The 27,518-nt window shown below is 51.5% G+C and overlaps 1 protein-coding gene across 2 annotated transcripts in view; it reads left to right on the top strand.

The window, feature by feature from the left end:
• MLLT1 (MLLT1 super elongation complex subunit) overlaps positions 1–27,518 on the top strand; it is a 67,926-nt gene that overhangs the window by 19,105 nt on the left and 21,303 nt on the right. For both annotated transcript variants that reach the window (XM_053898471.1, XM_053898470.1), the window contains exon 4: positions 27,056–27,199. In XM_053898471.1, coding sequence (XP_053754446.1) covers positions 27,056–27,199 — 144 coding nt within the window. The remainder of the gene's footprint in view (positions 1–27,055; positions 27,200–27,518) is intronic.

The raw sequence follows: 27,518 nt of genomic DNA, 5'->3' as shown, positions 1-27,518 counted from the left end.
CTTTCTTTTCTTCAGCTTCACTGAGGTATAACTGACGAATGAAATCGTAAGACATTTGAGTGCACCACGTGATGATTTGGCATCCGCACAGTTGTGAGAAGATTTTCCCCGTTGACTTAACACATTCGTCACCTTACGTGCTCTGTTTTTTTTGGAGTGAGAACTTTTAAGTTCTACTCTTAGCAAATTTGAGCTAATGCTGGCGTTGTCAGCCTTCGTCACCGCATCACACCCAGGTCCCCGGACCCTGTTCATCTTACAATTGAACGTCTGTACCCTTTGATCGACCATCTCCCCACTCCCCGCCCCTCAGCCCCTGATAACTACTTTCTACTCTGTTCCTATGATTTCCTCGTCTTTTCAGGTTCCACATACAAGTGATACCGTGTGGGATTTGTCTTTCCCTGTCTGGCTTATTTCGCTTCACATACTCTCTCCAGGTTCATCCATGAAGGATTTCCTTCCTCTTTAAACCCAAGTAACATTGCTCTGTGTGTGTATGTGTGTGTGTATCCACGTGCGCGCACACACCCTGTGTTTTCTTGACCCATTCACCCATCGACGGACGCTTGGGTTGTTTCTCTCAGAAGCATTTTTTTTTCTGGTTTTGAGGCTGCAGTCAGACCCCTTTGTCTCCCTCGAGACCATTGAGGACTCTGAGGCCCGGAGAGGGTGTCTTGTGTTCCAGCTTGCACAGGAGGTTGGTGCAGAGCCGAGATGACCCGGTGTTTTCTCCCCTCTGGCACGTCCACCACTGGGGATTGCGTGAAGTTCACGGCAGAACGGCAGGAGATCATTTAAGAACACTTGTCCCAGAGAAGAGCCACGTCTGTCCCTTCTGACGTTTTGGTCTGCGTAAGGACTGCATTCCAGAGAGTCCCTCCAGGCCGAGTGGTCACCCTGCATTTGTGGAATGTCAGACCACGTATGGGAGGGCAGCTAGGGAGCGCTCGGAGGGAGGATCAAGTGCCTGGCCTTTGCAGTGCCCTGGCTCAGCAGGTGGCTTTGTGGGGCTGGCTGCATGTCTGGGGGTGTTGGGGCAGGGCAGAGCAGGGTTGGTGCTTTTGTTCAGCCCTGCTTCTCAGCCTCACGCGGCACAGTGGGGGAGACCTAGGCCGGCCCCAAGCCGAAGCCCCAGGTGCTCCAAAACCCAGACTGAGCAGGTGCGACCTGCCCACCCGCACAGGGGCCACAGAGAGGTCCGCCCTGTGGGTCACTGCCTCTGCCGTATCTCATGGTACACGAGCCTTGAGCTCACGTATCTCAAGTGAGCCTTGCGTCCAGACTTCCTGGACTGGGTTCCCCGAGGTATTCCCGGTGACCCACTGTGGCCACAGGACTTGTCCCTCCCAGGCACAGCACCCTTGGCTACACCGGGGCATTGAGGAAGCAGAGAGGACCTCTCTGAGGGTGTCCTGCATCCCCGCGTGCTCTTTCGGGATCCCTAGGCTTTCTTATTTGGGGTGGGTGGGTGTGTGTGTGCGCGTGTGCTCCCGTGTGTCTTACAAGGGCGGGGCGGGACCCCGGCTCCTGGAGCGTCTATTCCCAGTTCCTTTGCCCCGCCCTGCATGTCGCCACGTCCCCAGATGCCCCTTTAGAGGGCGCACATGTGCAGCTCACTGCCCCTGGGCCTCCAGCAAGCCAGGGCAGTCTCTGGTTTCAGGTTAAGAGTTTTTGTTTGAGTCCGATTCCCTGAGGTATGATTTACTTACGGTATGATTCTCTCATTATAGGTATAGTAGGTTTTTCAAGTTTGGGCTCGTGTTTTCCTTTGAACTCCATTTTTGTGCGGCTAGTTTTTTCTGTTAAAAAAAAAAAAAAAAAAGGAAGGTCCTGTTCCTAGGGGTTCCTCGTCTGACCAATTCCTGCAGAGGCTTGTGTGCCCGGGGCAGAAGGGCCGCTGTGAGCCTGTTAGAAGTGCAGCTTGTTCTGCTCAGGACGGATGCTGGTCTCCTCTGTTCCTGGAGGAGGTTTTGTCCCCAGAGCTCTAGAGGGCAGCCCTGCACTGAGAAAACCCAGGAATCGAGGCCCACTGTGGGAGGGGCCTGGGGACAAGCCCAGTTACAGGTCCCCTGAGGCGTGCGCCCTGGGCCAGGTGCTCTGCACAGCAGGTACTTACTGAGTCTCCAGATGGGTCACGGAGGAAGGTCATCGCCGCCCCAGTCTCTGGGCGAAGGGGCTCCTGGGTACCCAGTCGTGTGGTGAAGGCCACGCGGTAATTGGCAGAGCTGGGATTGAGCCAGCAAGCCTGTGATCATGGATGTACACGCGTTGCATAAATACCCAAGACAGGCATGACCTAGGATGTCCACTGTTCACAAATCCCGCTGGTTGCTTACATCTGTGCGACGGGGACAGGGTTTTATGTATTGTGTTCTGCAGATATCCGAACATAGGTCTCTGCTTTAGTAGCTTTGTGAAGATCAGACGGTTGTGGGAAAGTAGACGCCGGTTAACCCTGAAAGGAGCTCCCGTAGGTTCGGAGTACTGGTTGAAGCAGGGTGGTTGTGAGCGGGTGTCCTGATGGCTTTTCCGCCCTGACAAGGGCGGTAGGCAAGGGTTGCGTTTGGTTCCTCCTCAGCTGCAGGTGTGGTGAGTTGATCTTTGAGATAGCAAGCAGAGGGGGAGTGGACAGGTCCCCTCCCTGGGCCTCAGTTTCTCCGTCCGCTCGATGGGGCTCCTAGTTGTGCCTGCCTCTCAGGGCTGGTAGGGAGATTCGGAGATGGAAGGCAAGTGCTCGGCCCAGCGCCCAGCACACGCCGAGCATTTCCAAGTGCGCGTCGTTACTGCCGCTGGTGAGGTGGTGTCCTCGCCTTCTGGTTGATCTGTGTAAGAAAGGCGGGTTGAGAAAGCAGCCTCTGAGACCCACCCGCCCGGAGGGAGTCACCGGTCCAGAGATGAAGAAAGATGGCGATTGAGGGAAGGGCACTTTGTCAGGCACAGGACACTTTCTTGTGTAAGCGTGAGGGGTTTTAGCCACGCGTGACCCCGAATGTATGGCGTTGTCGGTGAAGTGAAGGCGTTCTACTTTATGTGGGGTTTGGCACTGGCACTCAGGCGAGGCCACATGCTGTTTGACCTGTTGGCGGTGTGTTCTTTCGCAGATAAAGCACTCCTTTCCCGGAAGGGGAAAAAATGGTGCCGTGGGGTGGGCGAGGTGGGGAGGTTTGTCTCAGCGCAAAAGTGAGATCTCTGCAGTGTTGAGCATTTTTACTAACGCCACTTCTGACCCAAACGAGAGTGGTCCTTTCCAACACCGCTTCTCCAGCTCCGATTCTCCGGACACCGGTTGGGTGTCCTGCAGTTCGATTCAACTGTGACGCTACCTACTCTGAGCTCGTAGAGGCCCCCAGGTTAAGGACTTGGTCCCGTGGGACTGCCCCCACTCCAAATGCCAGTTGAAGCATCCGTCTCCCATACTTCAGACTGGCTGGTGCCCATGACACCCCTCCTCAGGTTCCATGATTTGCTAGAACGGCTCAGAAAACTCTGATAAACTGGTTTACTGACTGTTGCCAGCTTATTGTAAGGGATACAATTCAGGAACAGCCAGCTGGAAGCGGTGTATAGGGTGGGGGCGCAGGGTTTCCATGCCCTCCCAGGACGCGCCACCCTCCTGGCACCTCCTGTGCTTTCCAAACCCCATTGGTTATGGGTTTTTATGGAGGTTTCAGTATGCAGGCATGATTGATTAACATCATTGGCCCTTGGTAACTAACTCAGCCTTCGGCCCCTCACCCTTCTCTGGAGATTGGGGTGGGGCTGAAAGATCCAAGTGTCTAATCAAGGCTTGGCCTTTCTGGTAACCAGCCCCATCCAGCCAACCCCGTCTAGGGGCCACCAAGAGTTGTCTCATGAGAATCAAAGATGCCTCTGTCACTCAGGACATTCCAAGGGTTTTGGAGATCTGTGCCAGGAACAAAGACCAAATGTGATACCACGTTTGTCAAAGAAAATTTGTTTTTGTTGTTGTTAATTTTTTTTTTAACGTTTATTTAATTTCGAGAGACAGAGAGAGACAGGGCATGAGCGGGGAAGGGGCAGAGAGAGAGGGAGACACAGAATCTGAAGCAGGCTCCAGGCTCTGAGCTGTGAGCACAGAACCCGCCGCTGGGATCGAACTCACGGACTGCGAGATCATGACCTGAGCTGAAGTCGGATGCTCAACCGACTGAGCCACGCAGGTGCCCCCCCAAAAAAAATTTTTTGAGGTGAAATTCACATACAGTTAATCCCAACTTTTCATCTCCTCATTCTCCCCTTCTCTAACCTGCTTTCTCTTCTCTGGGTTTACCCATTCCAGGCACTTCATATGAAAGAAATCCTGTAATAAGTGTCCTCTCATTTCTGGCTTCTTTTGGTTAGTGTTAGTTTTTGAGGTTCATCCATGTTGTCGTATGTCCATGCTTCATTCCTTGTTATGACTGGATAACAGTCCAGCCTGTGGGTGTACAGTTCATTTTCGTTTTCTCAATGGTTGTGTTCTGTAAGGTCACCCCCAATCGAATTAGGGAAAACGGAGCAGTGTTGGAAGGGGGAGGGGAATATAGGGTTGGGTGCCTGAAGCCTGTGGTCACAGCATGTTCACCAACTGATTGACACATAGCCTTGTGTTGGGTGTGGTGTCTGCATGCACCTTATTTCACGTACACCGTGGATTCATTAACATCGAACTCCGCCAACTGCCTGAGCCAAGCTTCATCTAACGAATGCATTTTCTTTGTAAGGCACGTCCCAGCCTTCCTGTGCTTAGGCCCTGCACCGCACTTCGGCATCATGCTTGGGGCTCTTTCAGATAGTAAAATCGCCAACAGAGAGCACAAAGATGCGAAAACCATGGCACTAAATATACCACAAGAAGGATACCTGTTTGCACCCTGACAGCTGAGCCCAGAAGGCAGAGCCTCACCTTGCTCTGCATCAGCTGAGAACAAGTGCGTCAGGAAACTCGCAACTCAAAACTTTTCACCACTCTGTGCGTGTCTGTGAATGAATGCGAAAGCCACGAGTGGTGACTTTCGGTGTATAAATACGTTATAGTGAGTGGCCAGATTCATAAATATGGAACGCATGAACAGTGAAGGTCAGCTGTCCTGTAATTTGTTTATTCGTTCATCTGTCGGTAGACATTTGGGCTGTTCCCACCTGCTCACTACTGTGACTCATGCTGCTGTGAGCATCCTTGTACATGTACATGTTTGAGTTCCAGTTTTGATTTCCTCTGGGTGTGTACCTAGGAGTGGACTTGCTGGGTCACGTGGTAATTCTGCCTTTAACTTTTATGAGGAACTGCCAAACTGTTTGCTACGTTGGCCGCCCCATTTTATATTCCCACCAGCAGTGTATGGGGGCTCTTATTTTCCACACCCTCATCAATGCTTGTTAGTTTCCATTAAAAACGTTTTTTTTTAAATGTGTATTTTCAGAGAGAGGGTGTGTGTGCAGAGAGAGAGGGAGAGAGAGAATCCCAAGCAGGCTCCGTGCTGACGGTGCGGAGCCTAACGCAGGGCTCGATCCCGTGAACTGTGAGATCATGACCTGAGCCAAAATCAAGAGTCAGATGCTCAACCAACTGAGGCACCCAAGTGGCCCCCAATTTTTTTTATTATAGCTTTCCTAGTGGGTATGAGATGGTATCTCATTGAGGTTTTGATTTGCATTTCCTTAAAGACCAGTGATGTTGAACATCTCATGTGCTTATTGGCCATTTGTATATGTTATTTAGAGAAATGTCTATATACATCCTTTGTCCATTTTTTAATTGGATTGTCTGTGTTTTTGCTGTGGAGTTGTAAGAGTTCTTCATATGTTCTGCATGGTAAACCCTTACTAGATATATGATTTACAAATCTTTTCTCCCATCCCGTACGTTGTTTTATCATATTCTGATAATGTCCTTTTATGTGTAAAAGCTTTTGGTTTTTATGAAGTTCAAATTAATCTATTTTTATTTGTTACTCACAGAGTACAAAATCTCAGACTCCAGGGGCGCCTGGTTGGCTCAGTCGGTTAGGCATCCGACTTCAGCTCAGGTCATGATCTCGCGGTCCGTGAGTTCGAGCCCCGCGTCGAGCTCTGTGCTGACAGCTCGGAGCCTGGAGCCTGCTTCGGATCCTGTGTCTCCCTCTCTCTCTGCCCCTCCCCCACTTGCACTCTGTCTCTCTCAAAAATAAATGAACATTAAAAATTGTTAAAAAAATCTCAGACTCCTTTGCCAAATCTGAGGTTGTGAAGGTTTATCCCTATGCGTACTTATATTACGTGTATAGTTTTACATCTTACATCTAGACAGTTGATTCGAGTCAATTTCTGTATATGCCATGAGGCCGGGTCCAATTCTTTCTTTTGAATGTGATTATTCATTTGTCCTAGCACCATTTGTCTAAGAGACTGTTGAGTTATCGCAGCCGTAGATGTTTGGCTTTCTTTCTGGACTCTCACTTGTACTTCATTGGTTTTTGTGTCCTTCTACTGGTGCCATTCGGTTTGGATTGTTGTAGCTTTGTGGGAAGTTTTGACATTAGGAAATGACAGTCCTCGAACTCTGTGGGGGGTTTATTTTCAAAAATTTTTCAACTTTTTTTTTTTTTTTTTTGAAAGACTGAGCACAAGAAGGGGAGGGGAAGAGAGCGAGGGAGACAGAATCCGTAGCGGGCTTCAGGCTCTATGCTGTCAGCACAGAGCCTGACACGGGGCTTAAACCTACGAACTATGATGTGAAGTCAGACACTTAACCATCTGAGCCACCCAGGCTCCTCTTGTTTGCTTATTTTTTAACGTGGTTTTCGTTATTTGGGGCTTCTGCGGTTCTATATGAATTTGATACCTGGCTTTCCATTTTTGTAAAAAAGACCACTGGAATTTTGAGAAGGAGTGCATTGAATCTGTAAGTCACTTTGGAGGTGTTACCTTTTTTTTTTTTTTTTTTTTTAATGTTATTAAGTCTTCCAAATGATGAATATGGGAAACCTTTCCATTTAATTAGATTTTTTTTCATTTCTTTTAGCCATGTTTTGCACTTTTCCGTATACGGTCCTTTACCTTCTTGGTCGAATTTATTCCTAGGTATTTTATGCTTTTGCATATACTGTCGCCAGTGGAGTTGTTTTCCTAATTTTCTTTTTGGATTGTTTATCGATGGTATATAGAAACAACTGATTTTTGTGTGTTGATCTTGTACCCTGCAACTGTACTGAATCTGTTTATCCATGTGTGTGTGTGTGTGGCTTCTCTGGGATTTTCTATGTGTAAGAGATCAACAGACAGAGATAATTTTACTTCTTCCTTTCTCATTTGGAAACCTACCTCCTTTTTTCCCCTTTTTCTTGCCCTGTTGCTCTGACTAGGACTTGCCATTACAGTGTTGAAAGTAATGGTGAAAGTGGTCATCCTTACCTTGTTCCTGATCTTACGTTTTAACACTTATGAGTAAGTTTTCAGTCTTTTGCTGTTGACTATGCTGTTAGTGGTGGGTTTTTCATAAATGTCCTTTCCGGGTTTAGGAAGTCCCCTTCTATTCCTAATTTACTGAGTGTTTTCATCATGAAAGGACATTACATTTTTTCCAACACTTTTTCTGTCTCTGCTGAGATAATGATGTGGGGTTGTTGTTTTTTTCCTTTGTTTTATTAATATGGCATATTACATTTTGATTGGTTTTCTGACATTAAACTGCCCTTGCATTCCTGGGATAAAAACCGTTTGGTTTATGTGTATAATCTTTTAAATGTGACACTGTCCTTTGAGGATTTTATATTCACAAGGAATTTTGGTCTGTAGTTTTCTTGTGGTGTCTTTGTCTGTCTTTGGTATCAGAGTAATGCTGGCTTCATAGAATATGTTAGGAAGTATTCCTTCCTCTTCTATTTTTGGAAGAGTTTGAGTGGAATTAGTGTTAATTCTTGGAATGTTTGGTAGAGTTTACCAGTAAAACCATCTGGTTCCAGACTTTTCCCTAATGACTAAAGGCATTGAGCATGTTTTCATATGCTTACTTTTCATTCCTCTAATGAGGTGTCTGTTCAAAGCATCTGCCATTTTTATAAATGTTGGCTTGTCTGTTTTCCTACTGAGTTTTTGGGATTTCTTTATATTTCTGGATATCGTTCCTTTATGATACTTTCATTCGCAGATATTTTTCCATCTGTGGCTTGCTTTCTCAGTCTTTCACCAGCGTCGTGCAAAGAGGAGAAGGTCTTGATTTTGATGAAGCCATTTTATTGATTTTGTCTTTTCTGGTTTATGGTGTGTGTGTGTGTCTGCATCTGTGAAATAATATTGACCATTTTAACCATTTTTATTAAGAAAAATTTTTTTAACATTTATTTTTGAGAGAGACAGAGCGTGAGCTGGGGAGGGGCTGAGAGAGAGGGAGACACAGAATCTGAAGCAGGCTGCAGGCTCTGAGCTGTCAGCACAGAGCCCGATGCGGGGCTCGAACCCACAAACCGTGAGATCATGACCTGAGCCGAAGTCTGCCGCTTAACCGACTGAGCCACCCGGGCGCCCCTAACCGTTTTTAAGTGCACGATTCGGTGGCATGAGATACATGTACAATGCCGTGCAGCCATTACTACTGTTTCCAGAGCTTTCTGAGCATCGCAAATAAAACTGTCTCTGTGAAATGATCTCTTCTCCCCCCTTCCCGGCCCCTGGCGACCTCTGTTCTACTTTCGGTCCGTGAACTTGCCTGTTGTAGGTTCCTCATACAAGTAGACTCATCGAGCGTTGGTCCTTCGGTGTTTGGCTCTCTTCACTGAGGATCGTGTTTTCAGGGTTCATCCACGTTGCAGTGTGTGACCGTGCCTCATTCCTTTGTACAGCTAAATAGCGTTGTATCGTGTGGATACACCTGCCACATTGTGCTTATCCGTTTGTCTATCTGCAGACACTTGGGGTCCTTCCACATTTTAGCTGCTGTGAATGCTGCTGCGAGGAACAGGAGTATAGAAATAGCTCTTTGAGATCCTGCCTTCAGTTCCTTTGGGTACATATCCAGAAGCGCAATTACTGACACATGGTAAATCTATTTTTAATATTTTGAGGAAACACCATGCTGTCTTCCACAACAGCTGTACTGTGGCGAGGTCGTCGAGTGCAACAGCCAAGAAAGGATTCTTGAGATGCTGTAGGTGCAACTTAGTAAGTTTATGCAAGTCGCCCCGGGGTAGGAGCCGTGGGCCGACAGAGCCGCGCTTTTGTTGTGGGAAGCTGTGGTTGTCGCTCAGTGCTCAGGGGGAGGGGACGTACAGGGAGTGTTAGGTCATAAGTGTTTTCTTCGACTTTCTACCTGCAAAACTACTTTCGCAAGATTTCTCTGGTGCTTATCGTTCAGTTCGACATTAACTGTTGGTGAGATATACAGGCAGTCATGAGACCCTTTAAGAATGTAGCAACCGGCACGCATTTGATCCTTATCAGAACTATGCAGGCTAGAGGTTAGCCTGCCCGGCTAAAGGTGAACGTTTTCGTGCTGCCGTGCCCCGTCAGTACTGAGATTTTAACAATTCAAGTCTTGCAGTCCACGAGCACGGATGTCTTTACTCTTAGGTCTTCAAGTTCTTTGAGCAGTGGCTTGTAGTTTTTATTGCACAAATCTTTTACCTCCTCGGCTAAGTTAATTCCTAAGTGTTTTAAATTTTTTTTGATGCTATTTTAAGTGGATTTGTTTTCTTCATTTTGTTTACAGATTGTTCGTTGTTAGTGTATAGAAAGGCAGCTGGTTTTTTTGTGTTTGTTGATTTTGTATCCCTTAACTTTGCTAATTCATTTATTCTGACGGGTTTCTTGGGGGGGGGGGGGGTTGTGGAATCGTAGGGTTTTCTGCATTTGAGTATATCATCTGCCAACAGCGGAGTTAACTTTTTCCTTTCCAATTAGGACGACTTTGTTTTTTGTTTCTGTTGCCTCGTGCTCTGGCTACAACTTGCAGCACCGTGTTAAATGAAGTGGTGAAAGCAGGCTTCCTTGCCTTGTGACCTAAGAGGGAAAGCTCTCAGTCTTTCACCATTGACTGTGATGTTGGCTGTGGGTCTTCCGTATGCGGCTTTTATCGTGTTGAGGTAGTTTCCTTCTGTTTCTGGTTTGCGGAGGTTTTGGTTTTTGTTTTAATCACAGAAGGGTGTGGAATCGTCAAATACTCTTCCTGCATTTGGTGAGATGATCATGTAATTTGGGTTTTTTAGAGTATTGCTACCCCTCGGGTGATTTTATCCCTAGGAAAACAAGTATTTAATGATAACCTAGGCCAGGAGGCTGTGTTGGGCATTTTACACAGTAGCTCCCGTGATCCTCGCACAGCCCCGCGAAGGGGGAGGTCCCGTTTTACAGGCAGGAGAATGAGAGATGAGCGATGAGAGAAGTTAACCTGCTCGGGGTTCCCCAGTGAGGACGTGGGAGAGCCGGAGCCCTCTGCTCTCATCTTCCTCTGAGTTCGGGCTTCCCTCCTGGCCTTTCTCCTGGTTCACTGTTCTTCCGCTTTTCCGTGGTCCTCAACTGCCTGCGTTTATGTGTCTGATGTCTGTCTCCGCCACTGGAATGTGAGCTCTTGAGGGCGGGGCCCCGTCGGTCGTGTTCTCTGCTGTGTGTTGGCCTCCAGCACGGCGATGGCTCTGGGTCAGCGCTTGTGGAATGAGTGACCGAACGGACGGGTCAGACTGATTCTGGAGGGTGGCAAGACGACTCGTGACGTGAGCAGTGAGTGTGTTGTGCGCCCCCCTACCTTTTCCAAAACCGAAGTGAAAGTCACGGAACGTAAAATCAGCGACTTGTTAGGGAACAGTTGAGTGGTGACCAGGGAATTCGGTGTTACGCAGCAGCAGCCATCGCCATGCGCTCCCGAAACGTTGTCTTCAGCCCAAACCGAAAACCTGTGTGCGCTTCCCAATTGTTCCTCACGTGACCCTTCGTGCCTGGCCTCCTTCACTTAGAGTGCCATTTATGAGCTCATCCGCATTGTACCGCGTGTCAGAATGTCGTGCTTTTTCACGGCTGAATAACTTTCCGCAGCATGGCGCTGTCCATCCATTCTTCTGCTCGTGGGCATTTGAGCTGTTTCCGCCTCGTGGCTGCCGCGAATCGCCTGCTGCCACGAACACGTGTGTGTGCGCTTCTTCGGTCACCGGTTTCCGGTTCCTTCGGAATCTACCCAGGAGTGGAATTGCTGGGTCAGACCGTGTTTCTGTGTTTGATTTTTTTTTCTTTGTTTTTCCCTCTCTCCTTTTCTTAAAGTTATCTCCACGCCCGACGTCGGGCTTGAACACACAACCCTGGGATCAAGAGTCACATGCTCTTCCAGCCAAGCCAGCCAGGCAGCGCTCAATGCTCAGCTGTTTAAGGGACCACCAAACCGCTCTGTGCAGTGGCTGAATGGTTTTACGTTCCCACCCACTTCTCCCTGCACCCTTGCTGCCACGGCCTTCCTTCTTTTTTTTCCGTTTATTAATCTTTTCCATCCTAGCCACCCTAGAGGGTGTGAAGTGGCATCTCGTGGTTGCTTTGAGTTGCGTTTCCCAGGTGACGAGCGATGCCAAGCATCTTTTCATGCGCTCGTTGCCCACTTGCCTATTTTTTGAAGAAACATCTACCCAAGTCTTTTTGCTCATTTTTTAATTGGGTAGTTTGTCTTTTTGTTGTTGAGTTGTGAGAATTTTGTGTGAATTCTGGATAGGCCCCTGTTTTTTTTTCAACATTTTTTATTTATTTTTGGGACAGAGAGAGACAGAGCATGAACGGGGGAGGGGCAGAGAGAGAGGGAGACACAGAATCGGAAACAGGCTCCAGGCTCCGAGCCATCAGCCCAGAGCCTGACGCGGGGCTCGAACTCACGGACCGCGAGATCGTGACCTGGCTGAAGTCGGACGCTTAACCGACTGCGCCACCCAGGCGCCCCGATAGGCCCCTGTTTTTAAATGCCAACAGTGAAAGCACATTATGGGGCAGAGTGAGTGGGTGACCTGAGTTCCCTGAGTTGAGAGCTTAAGTGATCCAGGGGGATCCAGATGGTTGCCCTCTGATCACATGTTGATCCAGAAGCCATTGGGAGATTGGGAGCTGCGGTTGGTTTATTCCTTTGGAAAGTCAAGTAGAGTGTTGGCTGTGGCCCAGGAGAACGTACTAGTGCTCCCCCAGGACAGGGGACCTGGTTCAGACAGGGAAATCGGTTCCTAAGTGTCCTAGGGATCAAGAGAGTGGAGTTTTGCTGAAATGCTCCCTTTGCATCTGCATGTTGTTCTGGAAGCGGCCAGACGCGTTTGAAGCCCTTCTTGTCTCAGTGAGTGAGTTACGTCCTGTACTCTGGCTGTCCAGTACAATATTTAAGCCACCCATGTAGTTAAATTGTTTTTAGTAGCCACATTAAAAAAGGCCAAAAGAGAAATGGGTGAAATTAATTTTGATAATGTATCTTAGCCCACTATATCTAAAACATCATCTCAACATGCGATCAGTATTCTTGGTTTTGTTTTGTCTTTTAAGGTTTGTTTATTTTTGAGAGAGTGCGAGTAGGGAAGGGGCAGAGAGAAGGGGGGTGGGTGGACGGCAGATCTGAAGTGGGCTCTGTGCCGGCATCAGCGAGCCCAGTGTGGGTCTCGAACTCATGAGCTGTGAGATCCTAACCCGAGCCGAAGTGTGACAGTCAAGTGACTGAGCCACCCAGTCACCCCAAACACGTCACCAGTATTCTTAAATCCCTGAGACATTTTGTATTCGCTTTTCATACAACCCTTTAAACTTTGGTGTGTGTATTACAGTTACTGAATCATCTCAATTTGGACGCTAAATTTTATCAGAAAGATTTTTTAAAAGTTTATTTATTTTAAGAGAGAGTGTGCATGTGCACGAGCGGGGAAGGGGCAGAGAAAGAGGGAGAGAGAAAATCCCAGCCAGGCTCCATGCTGTCAGCACAGAGCCCACCACGGAGCTCGATCCCACGAACTGTGAGATCGCGGCCTGAGCCGAAATCTAGAATCGAACGCTCACCCGACTGAGCCACGCAGGTGCCCCTATTCAGAAAGACTTGGTCTGTATTTAGATTCCATAAAATTCACATTCAAAGAAAGAAGCAGATTCACAAACTCAGGTTGCTCCAAACATACGTAAAGATCTTTCACTAACAAGCGAGCAGGGACTGTCTCATCATCCGGATTTTTTTTTATAACTTTTAATTTTGAAGTAATTTGCAGAGTTGCAGAGGTTGTACAAAGAGTTCTCATGTACCTCACACCCAGCTTCCCCTCATATTAACATTTTCCACGACCATGGCACACGATATTAATTTGAATTTACAGACTTTTATTAACAGAGTTTATTTGGATTTCCCCATTTCCTAGTGTTCTTTTTCTGTTCTAGAATCTATTCAGGATCCTACGTTGCATTTAGCATCATGCCTCTTTTTCTCCTTCATTCTGTGACAAGTCCTCTGCTTTTGCTGGTCTTTTATGATCTTGACATTTTAATAATATTAAATTCTATTCAAAAATTAAAAATAAATAAAAAATAAAAATATGCTAGCCTAGCATTTTGAAGAGTGCCCCTCAGCTTGGCTCGTGTGGTGTTTCCTCGTGATTAGGTGGGGTTGCATACTCTGCTACTTATTAGAAGCAAGTCCAGTCCAGGCCACACTCAGGCGGAGAGAAATTCGGCTTGGTATCCTGGCGGTGGTGGTTCAGACCACCGTAGTAACATTGTTACAGCTGTTTGGGGGAGATTCTTTGCAACTGTGTGGATAACCTGTTTCTTTTCCAAGTGTCATCCCAACCTTTTCAAGTTCAGCATCCATCAGGGGTGTTCTGTGGGGATTTCTGTTTCCTTTATTTCTGAATTTATTAATTGGAATTTTTCTGTAAGGAAGAGTTGTCCCTTATCCCCCATTTACAGATTTATTCACTCATTCATTTATTTCAGTGTGGATTCGTGGATATTTGGTTTTTTCCTTTGGATTATAATCGAGTCCCATTGTTATTCAAACTGTTCTTGTGGCCACTGGGACCTCCCTCAGGCGGGCCCCTGTGCCCTTTCATTATGTTCCCATCATGGTTTTTGGGGTGCTTTCTCACTTTCGGGCACCACAGGCTCATCCTGGGTCTCCCTGCCCCAGCCCTAGAATCAGCCATCTCTAAAGGAGTCCTGGTCCCTTTTATTAAAGAATGGTATGTAAAAGCCAAGATCTGGGAGTGAAGTGTGCTTTTTGCTGCTGTGATATCACTGTGTTTGGGCCTCTCCAGGGACAGAGCTGGGAAATGCATGCATTTTACAGTTGACCCTTGAACAGCACGGGTTTGAACTGTGTGGGTCCACTTCTATGTGGATTGTTTTTAATAAATAACAGTACCGTAAATGTGTTTTTTAATGATTTTTTAAATAACATTTTCATTTTCTAGCTTAATTTATTGTTAAAGAATATAGTATATGGGACGCCTGAGTGGCTCAGTCGGTTGGGTGTCCCACTTGATTTCAGCTCAGGTTATGCTCTCACAGTTGATGAGTTCGGGCCCTGTGTCGGGCTCTGTGCTGGCAGCATGGAGCCTACTTGGGATTCTCTCTCTCTTCCTCCTTCTCTCTCTCTGCCCCTTCCCCATTTGCTCTGTCTCTTAAAATAAATAAACATCAAAAAATAAAGAATGCAGGATATAATAATACAGCATACAAAATATGTGTTTATCCTCCTTATATTATTGATAAGGCTCCCATCAACAGAAGACTGTTGGTAGTTAAGTTTAGGGGGAGTCAAAAGTTCCTAGGCAGGTTTTTGACTGCTGGGGGGGGGGGTGGGAGGAGTTCGGCGCCCCGACCCCCGCATTGTTCAAGGGTCACCTGTGCTCACCACCCCTGCCTGCGTCGTTTCTGCGTCTGTGTGATACCACAGCGAACCTCGGTTCATACCGGGGCCTTCACCTCCAGTCCCGCACCAACAAGTTTCTTCTAGCATTCCTCCATTGCTAATTCTAACTTTCTCCGAAGGGAGAAACCCGACCCTCATTATCTACCATATATTTGCTTATTGTTGAACTCCAGTGGGCTGGGAAAGCAGTTTCCGAATTGCTGACCAGGACTCCTGGAAGAAGTACATTTACCAGCTTGAGTACAGTGTTTGTGTGTAATTCTTCCTGTCTTCGGCCTTCTGCTGCGTAGCTCACACACACTGCTGCTTCCCACATCCTCGCCGATGCGGTTCTGTCGTACGTTTGGAATACGGCAAGGCTCGTTGGTCACAGCCTACGTCGCACCTTGGGCCCCCTGCCCCTGCCCAGCTGTCCATCCTTATTGTTTCGGTTTGTTTTCGGTGAAATTCACACCGGGTCTTGACATGCAGCCATCATCTACCGGAACAGTGCAGAACGGTGCCGTCCTCCCCCGTGGCCCCCCACGCCACCCCTCTGAAGTCAGCCCCCTGCCCCCACAGTCCCTTGTGACCACTCATCCGTTTCGCATCCCTGTAGTTTTGCCTTTTCCAGATTGCCGTGTAAACAGAACCGTCCAGTACGTAGCCCTTGGTGTCTGGGTTCCCTCACTTTGCAGAACTTAAGATTCACCCGCGTCATTGCCTGAGTGAGCGGCTCGTTCCTTCTTACCATGTGGACGCCCTGTGGTCCGCTTACCCGTCTGCCAGGTGAAGGACGTCTCGGTTGTTCCCGGTTCTGGGTGATCGTGAGCAAGGTCTCCCTGAACGTTTGCGTCCAGGTTTTTGTGTGAACATAGGTTTTGGGCGCACGGGGGTCATGGTCCCAGCTCACGTGCGACGGCTGGTCGCACAGAGCAGGCGTGTCTCGGGGCTCCAGCGGTGCCCTCGCCTGGGCTGAGCATGGGCGCTAGTCTCTGCTTTCCGCGTGGATGGTGCCGTCCTGTCTCTCTTTTTAAAACATAGCTTTATGGATTTATAATTCACAAAGCATACAATCCATCGCTTTAAAGTGTACACGGCATTGCTTTTAGTGTTTGTGGAGTAGTGCAGCCGTCACCACGAATTCCAGAACACTCCATCCAAAAAGAAACTCCGTCCCCGTTAGCAGTCACTCCTCATCCTCCCTCCCTCCTTGGCCAACATTGGTTTACTTTTTATCCGTAGAGTTGCCTGTTTGGAACCTTGCATGCAAGTGGAGTCACGCGGTCTGTGGCCTCTTCTGACCGGCATCTTTTATCCGGCCTGTTCTCGGAGCTCATCCCCACTGTCGCACACCTCAGTGCCTCAGTCCTTACGGCTGGACGTACTCCACTGTATGGATGGACTAGGTTGTGTTTATCTGTTTGCACTGGTAGCAATTCTGTGCACAAGTTTTTGCACAGATAAATGTTTGCACTTCTTTGGGGCATATACGTAGGAGTAGAATTGCTGGATCTTAAGGTAATTCTGTTTAATTTTTTTAAATGTATTTTAAGTTTATTTATTTTGAGAGAGAGAGAGAGAGAGCAGGGGAGGGGCAGAGAGAGAGAGAGAATCCCAAGCAGGCTCTGCACTGTCAGCGCAGAGCCTGATGCAGGGCCGATCCCACGACCCTGGGATCGTGACCCGAGCCGAAACCCAGAGTCGGATGCGCAACTGACTGAACCGTCCAGGCGCCCCTCTGTGTAATGTTTTGAGGACCCGCCATGCCTTTTTCCGCAGCAACCGCACCAGCTTACGTTCCCACCAGAGATGAATGGAGTCCTACTTTCTCCCCATCCTCACCGACACTTCCTGTCGTTTTGGTTCCAGCCATCCTAGTGGGTGTAAACTAGTAAGTTCTCATTAAGTGTCGATTTGCACTTGCCTGCTGGCTGATGACACCGAGCATCTTTTCATGTGTTTGCAATTCATATAGTTCCCATGGTGAAGTGTTTTGAACTTTAGAGGGGCTTTTTAAAAAATCGGGTTAGTTTCATTATTGTTGAGTTTGAAGGGTTCTTAATGCGCTCTGGATACAAGTGTCTTTAGCTTAATACTGCGAGGGCATTACGGCAGACTCGGTCCGAGAGAGCTGGGGGATGCGTAGGGAAAGGCTTCCCTTAGGAAGCCAGACTCCTCTGAGGCTTGTGAGTGGGTAGGAGTCAGTGGGGTGGAAAGGACCGGGAGACCCCCTTCCAGGCTGAAAGTGGCGGCGCGGTGGGGTGGAGCGTCAGGGGCACTTGGGTTCGGAGGGGAGTCTGGGGTCAACTCAACCCGGGTACACTGGGGAGCCACTGGAGTGTGCCAGCCGGGAGTAGGAGGTGTCACTTGCTTATACAAAGGCCTCCCAGGCCTTTAGGGAGTGGGTGTGCCATCAGGGCCTCAGTGAAGCGTCAGTCCTTCCCATCCCTCTGGCCACGGCTCCAGAATCCCCAGCAAAGTGCCCGTCTCATGCCCGTTCCGGACTGTTTTGTGGCGGCACAGTCACATTACAAAGCAGATGTGGTCCAACCTTTCCCGGAAGTAATTCGGTGGCTGCCAAACAGGAAGTACTTGTCTTCGTCCCAGAGGCAGGCGTTGGGGGCAGAGGGCGGACACCTGCAGTGTCTACGTGGGAGGGAGGCTCCGGGGCTTGGTCGTGGGCATGATGAGCAGGTGCTGGGGTGGGCCTTGGGGGGCTGCTGCCCCTCCCTGAGCACGTGGCCCTTGAGGACGTGGCCTGTGCCCTTCCCTCATACCCCTTCCTCTCTGGGCTAGGGCCAGCTCTCGCGGGTTCCTTCAGCTGTGCCAGTTGGTGACCCTGCAGTGTGCCTGCTCATGTCCGAGGCAGATCGACCTTGGCGTGGAGTTGTTTTGGTTTGGTTCTGAGTCATCAGCTGAGGCCAGCATTAGCTGGACCCTAGCTGTTCTAGATTTAAGGCATCGTTTGATGTGCTTTCATTTTCCTTGGGAATTGTCTTAGAGCTGGTTTTTCCGTTTTCAAATTCAAGCTGGTTCCTATTGGCAAAACTGCGAGGAGAGAAGAGAATTCAGTTGTGAAATGGGAGCGAGTTTTCCTACGCCCAAAGCCACTGCTCTTTTCATTTCTCAAGCTCCACCCGCGTGGGGCCCGCCTGCGCCCTGTGGGTGTTTGTCAGGGAGGGAACACTGGCCCGGACGCATTTGGGTTTTGAACGTGCAGCTCCGCCGTTTCGTGGTGAGATGTGCCGTCACTGTGATCACACTCTCTGGTCCGGGAGGAGGAAAAGAAACGTACTAGGTGTGTGTGCTGACTGGAGGAGAAAGCCCGATTTTCAGAAGTGGTCAAGTGCGAGCGAGTTCATTTTGGTTACTGGCTGCTACGGCTACACATCCTCCCTGCCCTCGTCTCCACCCCCACCCCCACAACAGGCTATTATTGGACAGTGAGTCCTGGCCTTCCCTGACCCTCCTGGGCTTTACTCAGATGCTAGTATCTGAGGTCACAGGAAGGGCATTTTGGTACATTTTATTAGGGAGTTTGTGTGGCTTTATTTGGAAGGGTTTGTTTTCTTTTAAAGTAAGTTAAAACAGTGCTTGCCAGCTTCCGTGTAAGCCCTCAGAGGCATCTTCCTGGACACATCCTGGCCGACTTCTGTTTTGGGGCGACAGCTCTGTAGGCACTATGGTAGGACTGGCGACGAGCTGGCGGGCAGTCCCAGGGCCAACGAGTCCTGTGCTCTCCCGCCCCTCCCCGCCTCTGGAGTGGAAAGGGCCCTGGCCTGCAAACGCCCTCTCGCGTAGGGCCAGGCTCGGCTTTGCCCACCTGCCCTGTTTCAGTTGAGACTTGGTGGGCGAAAGTGTGCCTTGAGTGATTGGGTGGGGAACCCACATGCTCCCCACCCGGCTTGCCCCTTCTAGAGTCGCCACCGTCTTGGCCCCTTGGCCACGCCTGGGTGGGCTTTCGGAGGCTCCCCAGGGCTCCCCAGAGCCCCCTGTGGAGCTGGCTGCTGGTGGCTCCTCTGCAGGGGGACAGTTGGTTGGTTGATGCAGCCGAGGGGGCTGACCCTCACTGGGGGATCGCTGAGGAGCCAGAACGGGAGGGACGTTGTGCCGGGAGACCTGGGGAAAGGTCAGGGGGCTGCTGAGTTGTGACAGGCCGCATGGATGCCAGCTGTGCGACTTGGGTTGTCGTTCCCTGCAGCATCCTTCTGTTCCTCCGTGTGGGACCCCAGAAACACCTGTATTTCCTAGAGGGCGGTGTCTGGAGAGGGGCAGAGAAGCACCTCAGAAGAGCAGATGTGCTTAAGAAAAGGCTCAGCCTTACCCTGGGTCACCAGGAGGGACAGTCGACCCTCCTACTTGGCTCTCCCACCAGTGCCTTCTCCTGGGCTCCTGGAGAAGGGAGTGGAAGAATTGGCCTGGGGTCGGCTTCCCCCAGAATCTCTCCTGACTGATTAATGTGTTTCCTGTGAAGATGGGAGTCACATAACTGAGTCACTTGTGCTGCCGCCCCCCCAAAGTGAGGGTGGGGCACAGATGAGTAGGGTGGGACAGGCCGTAATGTCAACATTAGCACAGTCCTGCACTCGCTCAGGGCCAAGCTGTGGGCTCCCCCAGCCTCGGTTCTGACTGAGACAGGTTGTCCTGTGTTAGTCGTGGCTGAGCAGTTCGGGGGAGGGTGGGCGGGGTCCCGGACAGGCCGGAGCCACGGTCATTTCTCCCTCCTTTGTGCATCCAGAACCCTGTGGTGTTCTTTCCTCCTCTCATCGATGCTCAGAGAGGTGGGGTGGCTTGTCCAGGGTCACACAGGAAGTCAGAGCTGCTTTGGCATGCAGGAGGTCTTGGGCCTAGAAGTCCATGGTTTTCAGCCCTCATTGCACTGTTTTCCTTAAGCCTTTTAAAGTCATTTTTCTGCATCTTACTGCAGGGGGGATGTGTGTAGCGGGCTAGGAATTGGAGTCCTCTCTCCAGTCCGTTCCCTTGAAGTTACCAACGTAAGCAATTAGTGAAGTCCTTCCAAAAACAGTTTTTTTTCTATGAGGTGTGTGCGTGTGCATGTGTGTGTGTGCGTGAGTGTGTGTGTGTGTGAGAGAGAGAGAGAGAGAGAGGGAGGGAAGAAATCTCTGTGGACTTCCCACATCAGTACCCATAGCTTGACCTCGTTCTTTACGACAGCTGTGTGGCATTCCCCTTAGCTTAGACCGGCCATAATGTCCCTGACTTTTCCTGTTGAGGGGCACCGGGCATCTCTAGGCCTCTCACTTCAGGAATGCCTCAGTGACCCTCCTTGAACATCTGGAATCTTGGAAGTGGACTTCTAGGTCTGGTGGTGTTTGCTTTCCAACATAGGTTCTCCACGGCGCCTCCCTGGCTGTCTTTACTGGACAGTGGGCAGTGTCTCCTGTCGCCCTGGCAGCAGTCCCTGTGGGCTCACCATGGGGAACCAAGGGCTGGGCGTGGCGGAGCTGCGTCCACAGGAAGATGCCAGAGGCTGTGATGCATGGACTCGAGCGCCTGACCTTTGTGGGTTCCGTGTGGCCTTGGAAAATGATTAAAGGCCACTGAAGCTCAGTTTCCTGTCCTGACGTATGGCGGGAGCAGTGGCTCACTCCCGGAGCATTTGTGAGGATGACAGAAGGTGCTGGGTAAAGCCTGTGGTGCTGCGCCTGGCCCCAGGGAGGACTCGCTGAGTCGTGCCGCTGGCGGCCTGAAGCAGAGGGCGGGGCATTCACCCGGTGGTCAAAGAGGACCCCAGGGGTGGTGGGGTTCGTTGGTCTTCTCTGTGCTCCATGAGGGGCCCTGTCTGTATGCTAAAGTCTTTTAATACTGGGGCGCCTGGGGGGGCTCAGTTGGCTAAACGTCCGACCTCGGCTCAGGTCATGTCTCGCCATTCGTGGTTCGAGCCCCGCGTCAGGCTCTGTGCTAACAGCCCGGAGCCCGGAGCCTGCGTTGGATTCTGCGTCTCCCTCTCCCTCTGCCCCTCCCCCCACTCACGCTGTCTCTCTTTCTCAAAAATAAATAAACATTAAAAAAAAGTCTCAGTACAGGAAACTTAAAATATATGCGGAAGTGGAGAGTAGCGAACCGCCCCACACCAGCACTTACTTGAGTACAGTGCCCGTTTCGTCTTTGGCCGTGGGATTATTTTTTGAACAAAATTTTTTTTTAACGTTTATTTATTTTTGAGACAGAGCATGAACGGGGGAGGGTCAGAGAGCGAGGGAGACACAGAATCGGAAGCAGGCTCCAGGCTCCGAGCCGTCAGCACAGAGCCCGACGCGGGGCTCGATCCCATGAACCGCGAGATCATGACCTGAGCCGAAGTCGGTCGCTCAACTGACTGAGCCCCCCAGGTGCCCCGGGATTATTTTGAAACAAGTCCACAACATCCTGTCTTTTAATTCGAAAGTATTTCAGTCTGTGTGTATGAAAGATAAGAGTCTTGTAAAAGTGACCTAACTGTGGTATCATCACGTTGGAAATTAATAAATTAATAATTCTCAATATCAAGTATCCGATGTCAGAGCTTTCGTGTGATCACACATATATATATTTTAATAATTTGTTCACATCAGGATTCAGACAAGGTCGGTGCCTCGCAATTGGTTGCTGCATTTCTTAAGCTTCTTTAAGTCTTTTCTTTCTCTGCCTTGCCAAGCATTCTGCACAGCTGTATGGTTTGCCCCGTTGGGATGTTGCTGACAGCAGCCCTGTAAACTGGCAGTTAGATACAGGGCCACGATCAGAGTCAGGTTTAACTGTTTGAATCCAGGGCCTTCTAACAGGGAGGTGGCAGGCAGGCCCCTAGAAGGAAGTGTGGGCAGGGCCAAGATGACAAGGACTTGCCCCGAGGTCGTCCTCAGCTAGTGAGTTCTGGAACCCCGGGGGAGTGAGGGCCAGCTCCTCTTCTGGTCGCACACAGGGTCCTCCAGGGCTAGCTCTGCCGGCTGCAGAAGAGGGCGGGGCCCTGGAGACAGCTCTGGGGAGGGTCCCGGGTGCTGGAGAGGCAGCAGCAGAAGCCGCAGGCGTGGGCGGCTGGCCCCAGGGCTGTGGGCCCATGCCCCCAGGGCTCCTGTGGCCTGGACTGCCCGAAAGCTGTGGACAGGTCCACGCGCCATCAGCTCTGGGCGCTGGCACCAGTTTGGCCAGTTCTTCTGGGTCTTAGTTTGCTGAGTCTGGAGAGAGACGCTGGCCTGCGGCCAGTATCCTGGGCGGTGGGTGGCCGCCCGTGGCCTGGGCCAAGACCATTTGGGGCCGGCTTCAGCTGCCTTTGCTGAGAGAGACCCTCCACACGTAGGCAGGGTCTGGCTGGAAGGACAGGGATGTTACTCCTGGGACTGTGGGCCCAGCACACCTTGAACTTGGCTACTCCTCACTGAACATGCTGCTGGCTCTTGGAGGCATTTCCTCGCTGCCTGTGCCTCCCGAGAAGCAGGCTGGTTTCCCGGGGAGGGGGCGTCACCCTTTTGGAAGTTCCTAAGCTGCAGCGGGCTGAGGTCTTACCAGAGGGAGCTCTGATCAGCCGTCGTCAGCGTGCTGTGACGTACACGTCAGCTGCCAGCCGCCAATCCCAGGTCAGTAGAGCAGGACACCCTCTGGGCACTCGGGGGAGGGCCCCTGCCCAGCCCAGATGCTGCGTGCCCAGATCTGGGGAGTCGTAAGCGTCCCTCCCGCTTTCCTCCGAGGGCCACGGCTTCCAGAGAGTACCGCCCACCCTGAGTGAGTCCTGCCAGCCGCGTGGCACCAAACAGGTTACCTGCGTTTCAGCTTCTTCATCTGTGAAATGGGGCCAGTGAGAGAACTTGTGCTTCAGGCTGGGACACAGTAGTACATGTCAAGTGCTTAGAAAAAGTGCCCGGCCGTGATAAATGTCGGGCACCCCCGCTCGGCACCAGGCCTTTGTCTTCTCTCCATGCCTTGAGTGCAGGATACGGGGCAGCCTTTCAGTGTGCCTGGGAGCTCCCATTTTCCTGCTGGGGAGTCCTGTGGCTTCAGTTACCGTCTGTCTGTGGGTGTCCCAGGTGACCTCTTGCAGCCTGGATCTCTTTCTGATAAAAGCAACAGCTTCCCTGATCACTGAGACAATCAGCTGCTGCTTTGTCTCATCAAATACTCCCCCTCGTAGTTGAAGAAACCGAGGCTTAGGAGGACAGGCCTTGTGACCAAGGCCACGTGGCCAGTGAGAAGCGAGCTCCCGGCCCAGTCTGACCCTGTGCTCGCAGGGTCGTCCGAAGGTTGCTCACCTCCTGCTGGTGACCCGGAGGCCCCAAGCCACCCTCCCCTCCCTGACACGTCGTTCCCTTCGCCGAGTTCCTCCGCCAAGCGCGTGGCTTCGTGGCACTGTGTCCACTCACAGAAATTTCAGGAAACGACGAGACATCTATCGAGGTAGTCGGAGTGCTGTGGCAAGCCCCCCCACCGTGGCCATCCCCTGGTTCCAGCACTTACCGCCTCTGACCTGCCACTTTCCTGCCTGTGTCATTTTGGAGCACGCCCCACACATCGTCACTTCCCGTGTCACTGTTTCAGAACGTGTCTCTAAGAGATGGGGACTGCTTTTCAATAAAATATCAGTGTCAGAACCTGCACGTTGACCATCCCTTCACACCCGAGGGATTTTGTGAAAAGTTTGTTTTTCCGTTTGAATCGGGATGTAGACACGACCACCGTGTTGCGGCTCACGTGTTGGTAAGGGGCGGAGACGGGGAGTCTCCCTCGCCCGTTGCTCTTTTCTGCAGTTGACTTGTCGAGGAAACCAGGCCATTTGCCCTGTGGAGTTGGTATCGCCCGCATTTTGTGGCTTTCGGGCCGCGGCGTTCGTTATTGAGCAGCATCCTCCGCTGCGTCTGTTCCCCGGGTTCACTCGAACCGGCATCTGGAGGTGAAGCCCTCCCCGGAAGGTGACGCATCGGTCTCATCTGTGGCCTGTGTGATGCTGGCCACAGTTGACGGACGGCTCCCCAGTCACTGACCCGCTAGGAGGCACAGAGCAGTGGTGCCCACGTCAGCTGGAGTGACCCACGTGGTCTGCCTCTCGTAGCTTCTGTGTTGACCTAGTGGAACAGGACAGATGTCTGATACGGTTTTCTTGTTTTGTTTTGTTTTGTTTTGTTTTTTGGCTTCCTTTATCTGCCAGGTTCAAACCTCGCCTCCAGTGGTGGTGTCCTGCAGGCCAGAGGGTGTTGGCTTCCTGGGATGCAGATCTGGGCTCGTTCTTTCTTTCTTTCTTTCTTTCTTTCTTTCTTTCTTTCTTTCTTTCTTTCTTTCTTTCTTTCTCCCTCTTTCTTTTTTTCTCTTCCTTCCTTCCTTCCTTCCTCTTCTTCCTTCCTTCCTTCCTTCCTCTTCTTCCTTCCTTCCTTCCTTCCTTCCTTCCTTCCTTCCTTCCTTCCTTTCTCTTTTAAGTTTATTTATTTTGAGAGAGACAGCATGAGTGGGAGAGGGGCAGAGAGAGGGAGAGAGAGAATCCCCAGCAGGCTCCATGCTGCCAGTGCAGAGCCTGATGTGGGGCTCAAACCCACAAAGCCGTGAGAGCGTGACCTGAGCTGAAACCAAGAGCCAGACACTTAACCAATTGAGCCACCCAGGTGCCCGTGGGCTCGCTCTTGCTGAGCCCAGAACCCCCTGTAGACACCTCTGCCCCCAGGATGTGGCCAAGGTCCATCTTTCCGGTCACCTGCTGCCACCACGGTCCCCCCTCCCCTCCCAGCTGTGGCCATGTGGACTCGCAGGGCTCCGGAAGGACACTGTGGCCTGTGGGGCTTCTCCTCACCCCCTTCCTTCCCTGATCAACTCATAGCCACTCTCCACATCTGGCACAGCCTCCCCGGGGCCTTCCCGACCCCTCCCCACCCACACTGTTGGCTCACACCCCACTCTTGTCCATCTTAGTGTTTCAGTCTTTTGACAGAAATGGAGGGTCTTCCCTAGGCCAGCACCTGAGTGCGGGACCAGGGTCCCCACAGCCCCTGCCTCCAGTGGGTTCCCAGTTTGGTGGGGAGACATACCCACTGTGACAAGTGCCTCCGTTAGGTTGGGCACAAAACAGTGCAGGCACAGAGGAGGGGGTCAGCTGCATTTGGGGGCTTTATGGGGGCCCTTTCTCTTCTTCAACAAGACGTCGGAAAGCAGCCGGCCGGTGTTCGTGGCCCAGAGATCCTCGCGGCTTCCCTGCATGCTCTTCCGGGATTGCCGAGCTCCCGACTAGGTAGGGAGAAGAGATGCTGGGCCTTTTTTCTTGTGCTTCGTGTGTGACTTGGGAAGGAAAGCTGTCCCTAGGCTGCCCTCCGCTCCACCTCATCACTCAGAGCAGGTCACGTGTCTGCCTTGGGCCAGGAGAAGGCTTGCCAGGTGTGGTTTAGATGGGACCAGCCGGGGTAGAAACCACTCTCGCTGACCCCAAGGGCTGCTGGGGAGGAGGGCCGAGGCCAGTGTCCCCTCCCTGGTTGGCACTGGCTTGGGAAGGCCTGTTTGCTTGTCTTCCCTGCACCACGCTCAAGGCTCCCAAAAGGCAGCGTCTGCAACTCTTTTACTTGACAGGTGTGCCTTCTACCTTTGTGGCCTGAACGCAGGGCACAGCGGGGCCCCACTGGTGTCCCCTCTGTCCAGAAGCAGGCTCGGGGCCAGTCAGGTCCCCACTCCCACGCGCTGCCCGTTCATCAGAGCTCAGAAAGGCCCACAGGGCTCACGTGGCTCCTATAAACCATGGCGCTGGCTGTGGAGACTGAGGGGGAAGGTGGGGTGGCCCGGGGCCCTGGCTGCAGTTGGAGCGGGGGGAATGTAGGCTCAGCCCCCGTCTCTGCCCCCTTCTCTCCCGGGGCTGTGGCCCGGCCGGTCTGGGTGGAAGGAAGAGGGCATGTGCACGGAGCCCCCCTTCCTCACACCCCTGACTGCCATGTCCTGGGTCTCCTCCCAGCTGCCGAGAGCTCCTCACCAGCAACCTGCACCCCTGGGCTTCTCTCCTGCTGGAGGGCTTGTAAAGCAATTGCGTATAATTCACATACCAGGAAATTCCCTTTGAAAGCATACAAATTCAGTGGTTTTAGGATATTCACAGTGTTGTGCAGCCATCACAGTTTTCTAATTCTAGAACATTCCCTGTTCCCGGGAAGCAACTGTGTCCCCATCAGTAGTCTTCCCCCAGGCCTCAGCACCCACGAACCCCCTTCCTGTCCGTGGATGAGCCTGTTCTGGACGTTTCACACACGCGGACTCACACCCTGCGTGGCCTCTCGTGTCTGGTTCCCTCCCTGAGCGTCGCGTGTTCGGGGTCCGTCCGCGGGGCGGCGGGTGTGGGTGCCGGGGTCCTGCCCGCGGCTGTGATACTGCATTGTGTGGAGGGACCTCACTGTGTGTGTCCCTTCATCTGTTGGACACTTGGATCGCTTCCAGTTTTGAGTCTAGAGTAATGCTGTTCTGTGGACATAGACGTACAAGTGTTTGCGTGAATGTATGTTTTCACTTCTCGGCCGTATGTGAGGAGGGATACATGGGTCGCATAGTTACTCAGTGTTGGATGTCTTGAGGAACCCCTGGACAGCTTTCCAGAGTGACCGCATTGGCAGTTGTGCGTTCCGGCCGCCGTGCCCAAGGGCACCATTTTCTCCTCACTACCACTTGCCGTTTTCCATTTTTAAAGTAATTGCTGGCCTCGTAGGTGTGAGGGGCTATGTTGTGGTTTTGATTTGCGGCTCCCTAGTCATTAGTGATGTTGAACATCTCTTCGTGTGCTTGCTGGCCATCTGGATGTCTCTGGAGACATTTCCCTTCCAGGAAGGGAGCAGGGGCTGGAGGCCCTAGAATCAGGGGCCTCAGAGTCGGATGAGATCTTAGCACTGCCACCCGGCAGTGTCTTCAGGCCTCAGTCTCTCCGTTTGTTGACGGGGGCCACGAGGGTTGCAGGGGAAGGTGTGCGCCAGGCTGCACGTGCCATCAGCAGGAATGTTTCCATTGACCGTCTGAGAACATCACTCTCGATCTGTGCTTCTGTTGTGGAGGCTGCTTTGCTGGGTCCAGTGCAAATAGGAAGTTGACTTCTTTCGGATAACGGAATGGATGAGAAGGAGGCACACGAGAGGGAAGCAGATAAGGGACCGGGAGAGAGAAACGGAGGCCTCGCGGAGGGCAAAGAAGGGCAGGGGCCGGTGGCGGGGAGCGTGCCTCGTGGCTGTCCCTGCAGCCTCCTGCCCGCCCTTCTGCGTGGCTGTGAGATGAACTTCCTTGTTTTCTTTGTTTAAGGAGGAGCCCAGGAAGGTTTGCTTCACCTATGACCTGTTCCTGAACCTGGAGGGCAACCCGCCCGTGAACCACCTGCGCTGTGAGAAGCTCACCTTCAACAATCCCACCATCGAGTTCCGGTACAAGCTCCTGATGGCTGGCGGGGTGAGTGTGCCCCTGCGCAGATGGATGCTGGGGACGCGCTGGCTGCTCGGTCGTGGCTCCCACGTGGCTCCTGACGTTGAGCAGCTTGGTGCCGGGGGTACCTCGGGGTCTTCCGGGCGCGTGTCTCCGGCCTTGGCCGGGTGCCCGAGACTCAGAGGTGCAGTTTGCGTCGGTGGCACCCGGCAGCACCGTGGGACCCGGGTGCCCCGAGCCTGTGCTGGGGCGTTGTCGCTGTGAGTGACCGGTCGCTAGTTATCCCCATAGTTTCCTGGTTGACTGTGGTTAATTAGCATCTTCCTTCATGGGAAGGAGGGGTGGG

Source organism: Panthera pardus, unplaced genomic scaffold (genome assembly GCF_024362965.1).
Source record: "Panthera pardus isolate Hobbes unplaced genomic scaffold, ASM2436296v1 HiC_scaffold_8, whole genome shotgun sequence".
Lineage (NCBI taxonomy): Eukaryota > Metazoa > Chordata > Mammalia > Carnivora > Felidae > Panthera > Panthera pardus.
The sequence above is the reverse complement of the archived record's forward strand: the minus strand, read 5'-3'. Positions and strand labels throughout refer to the sequence as shown.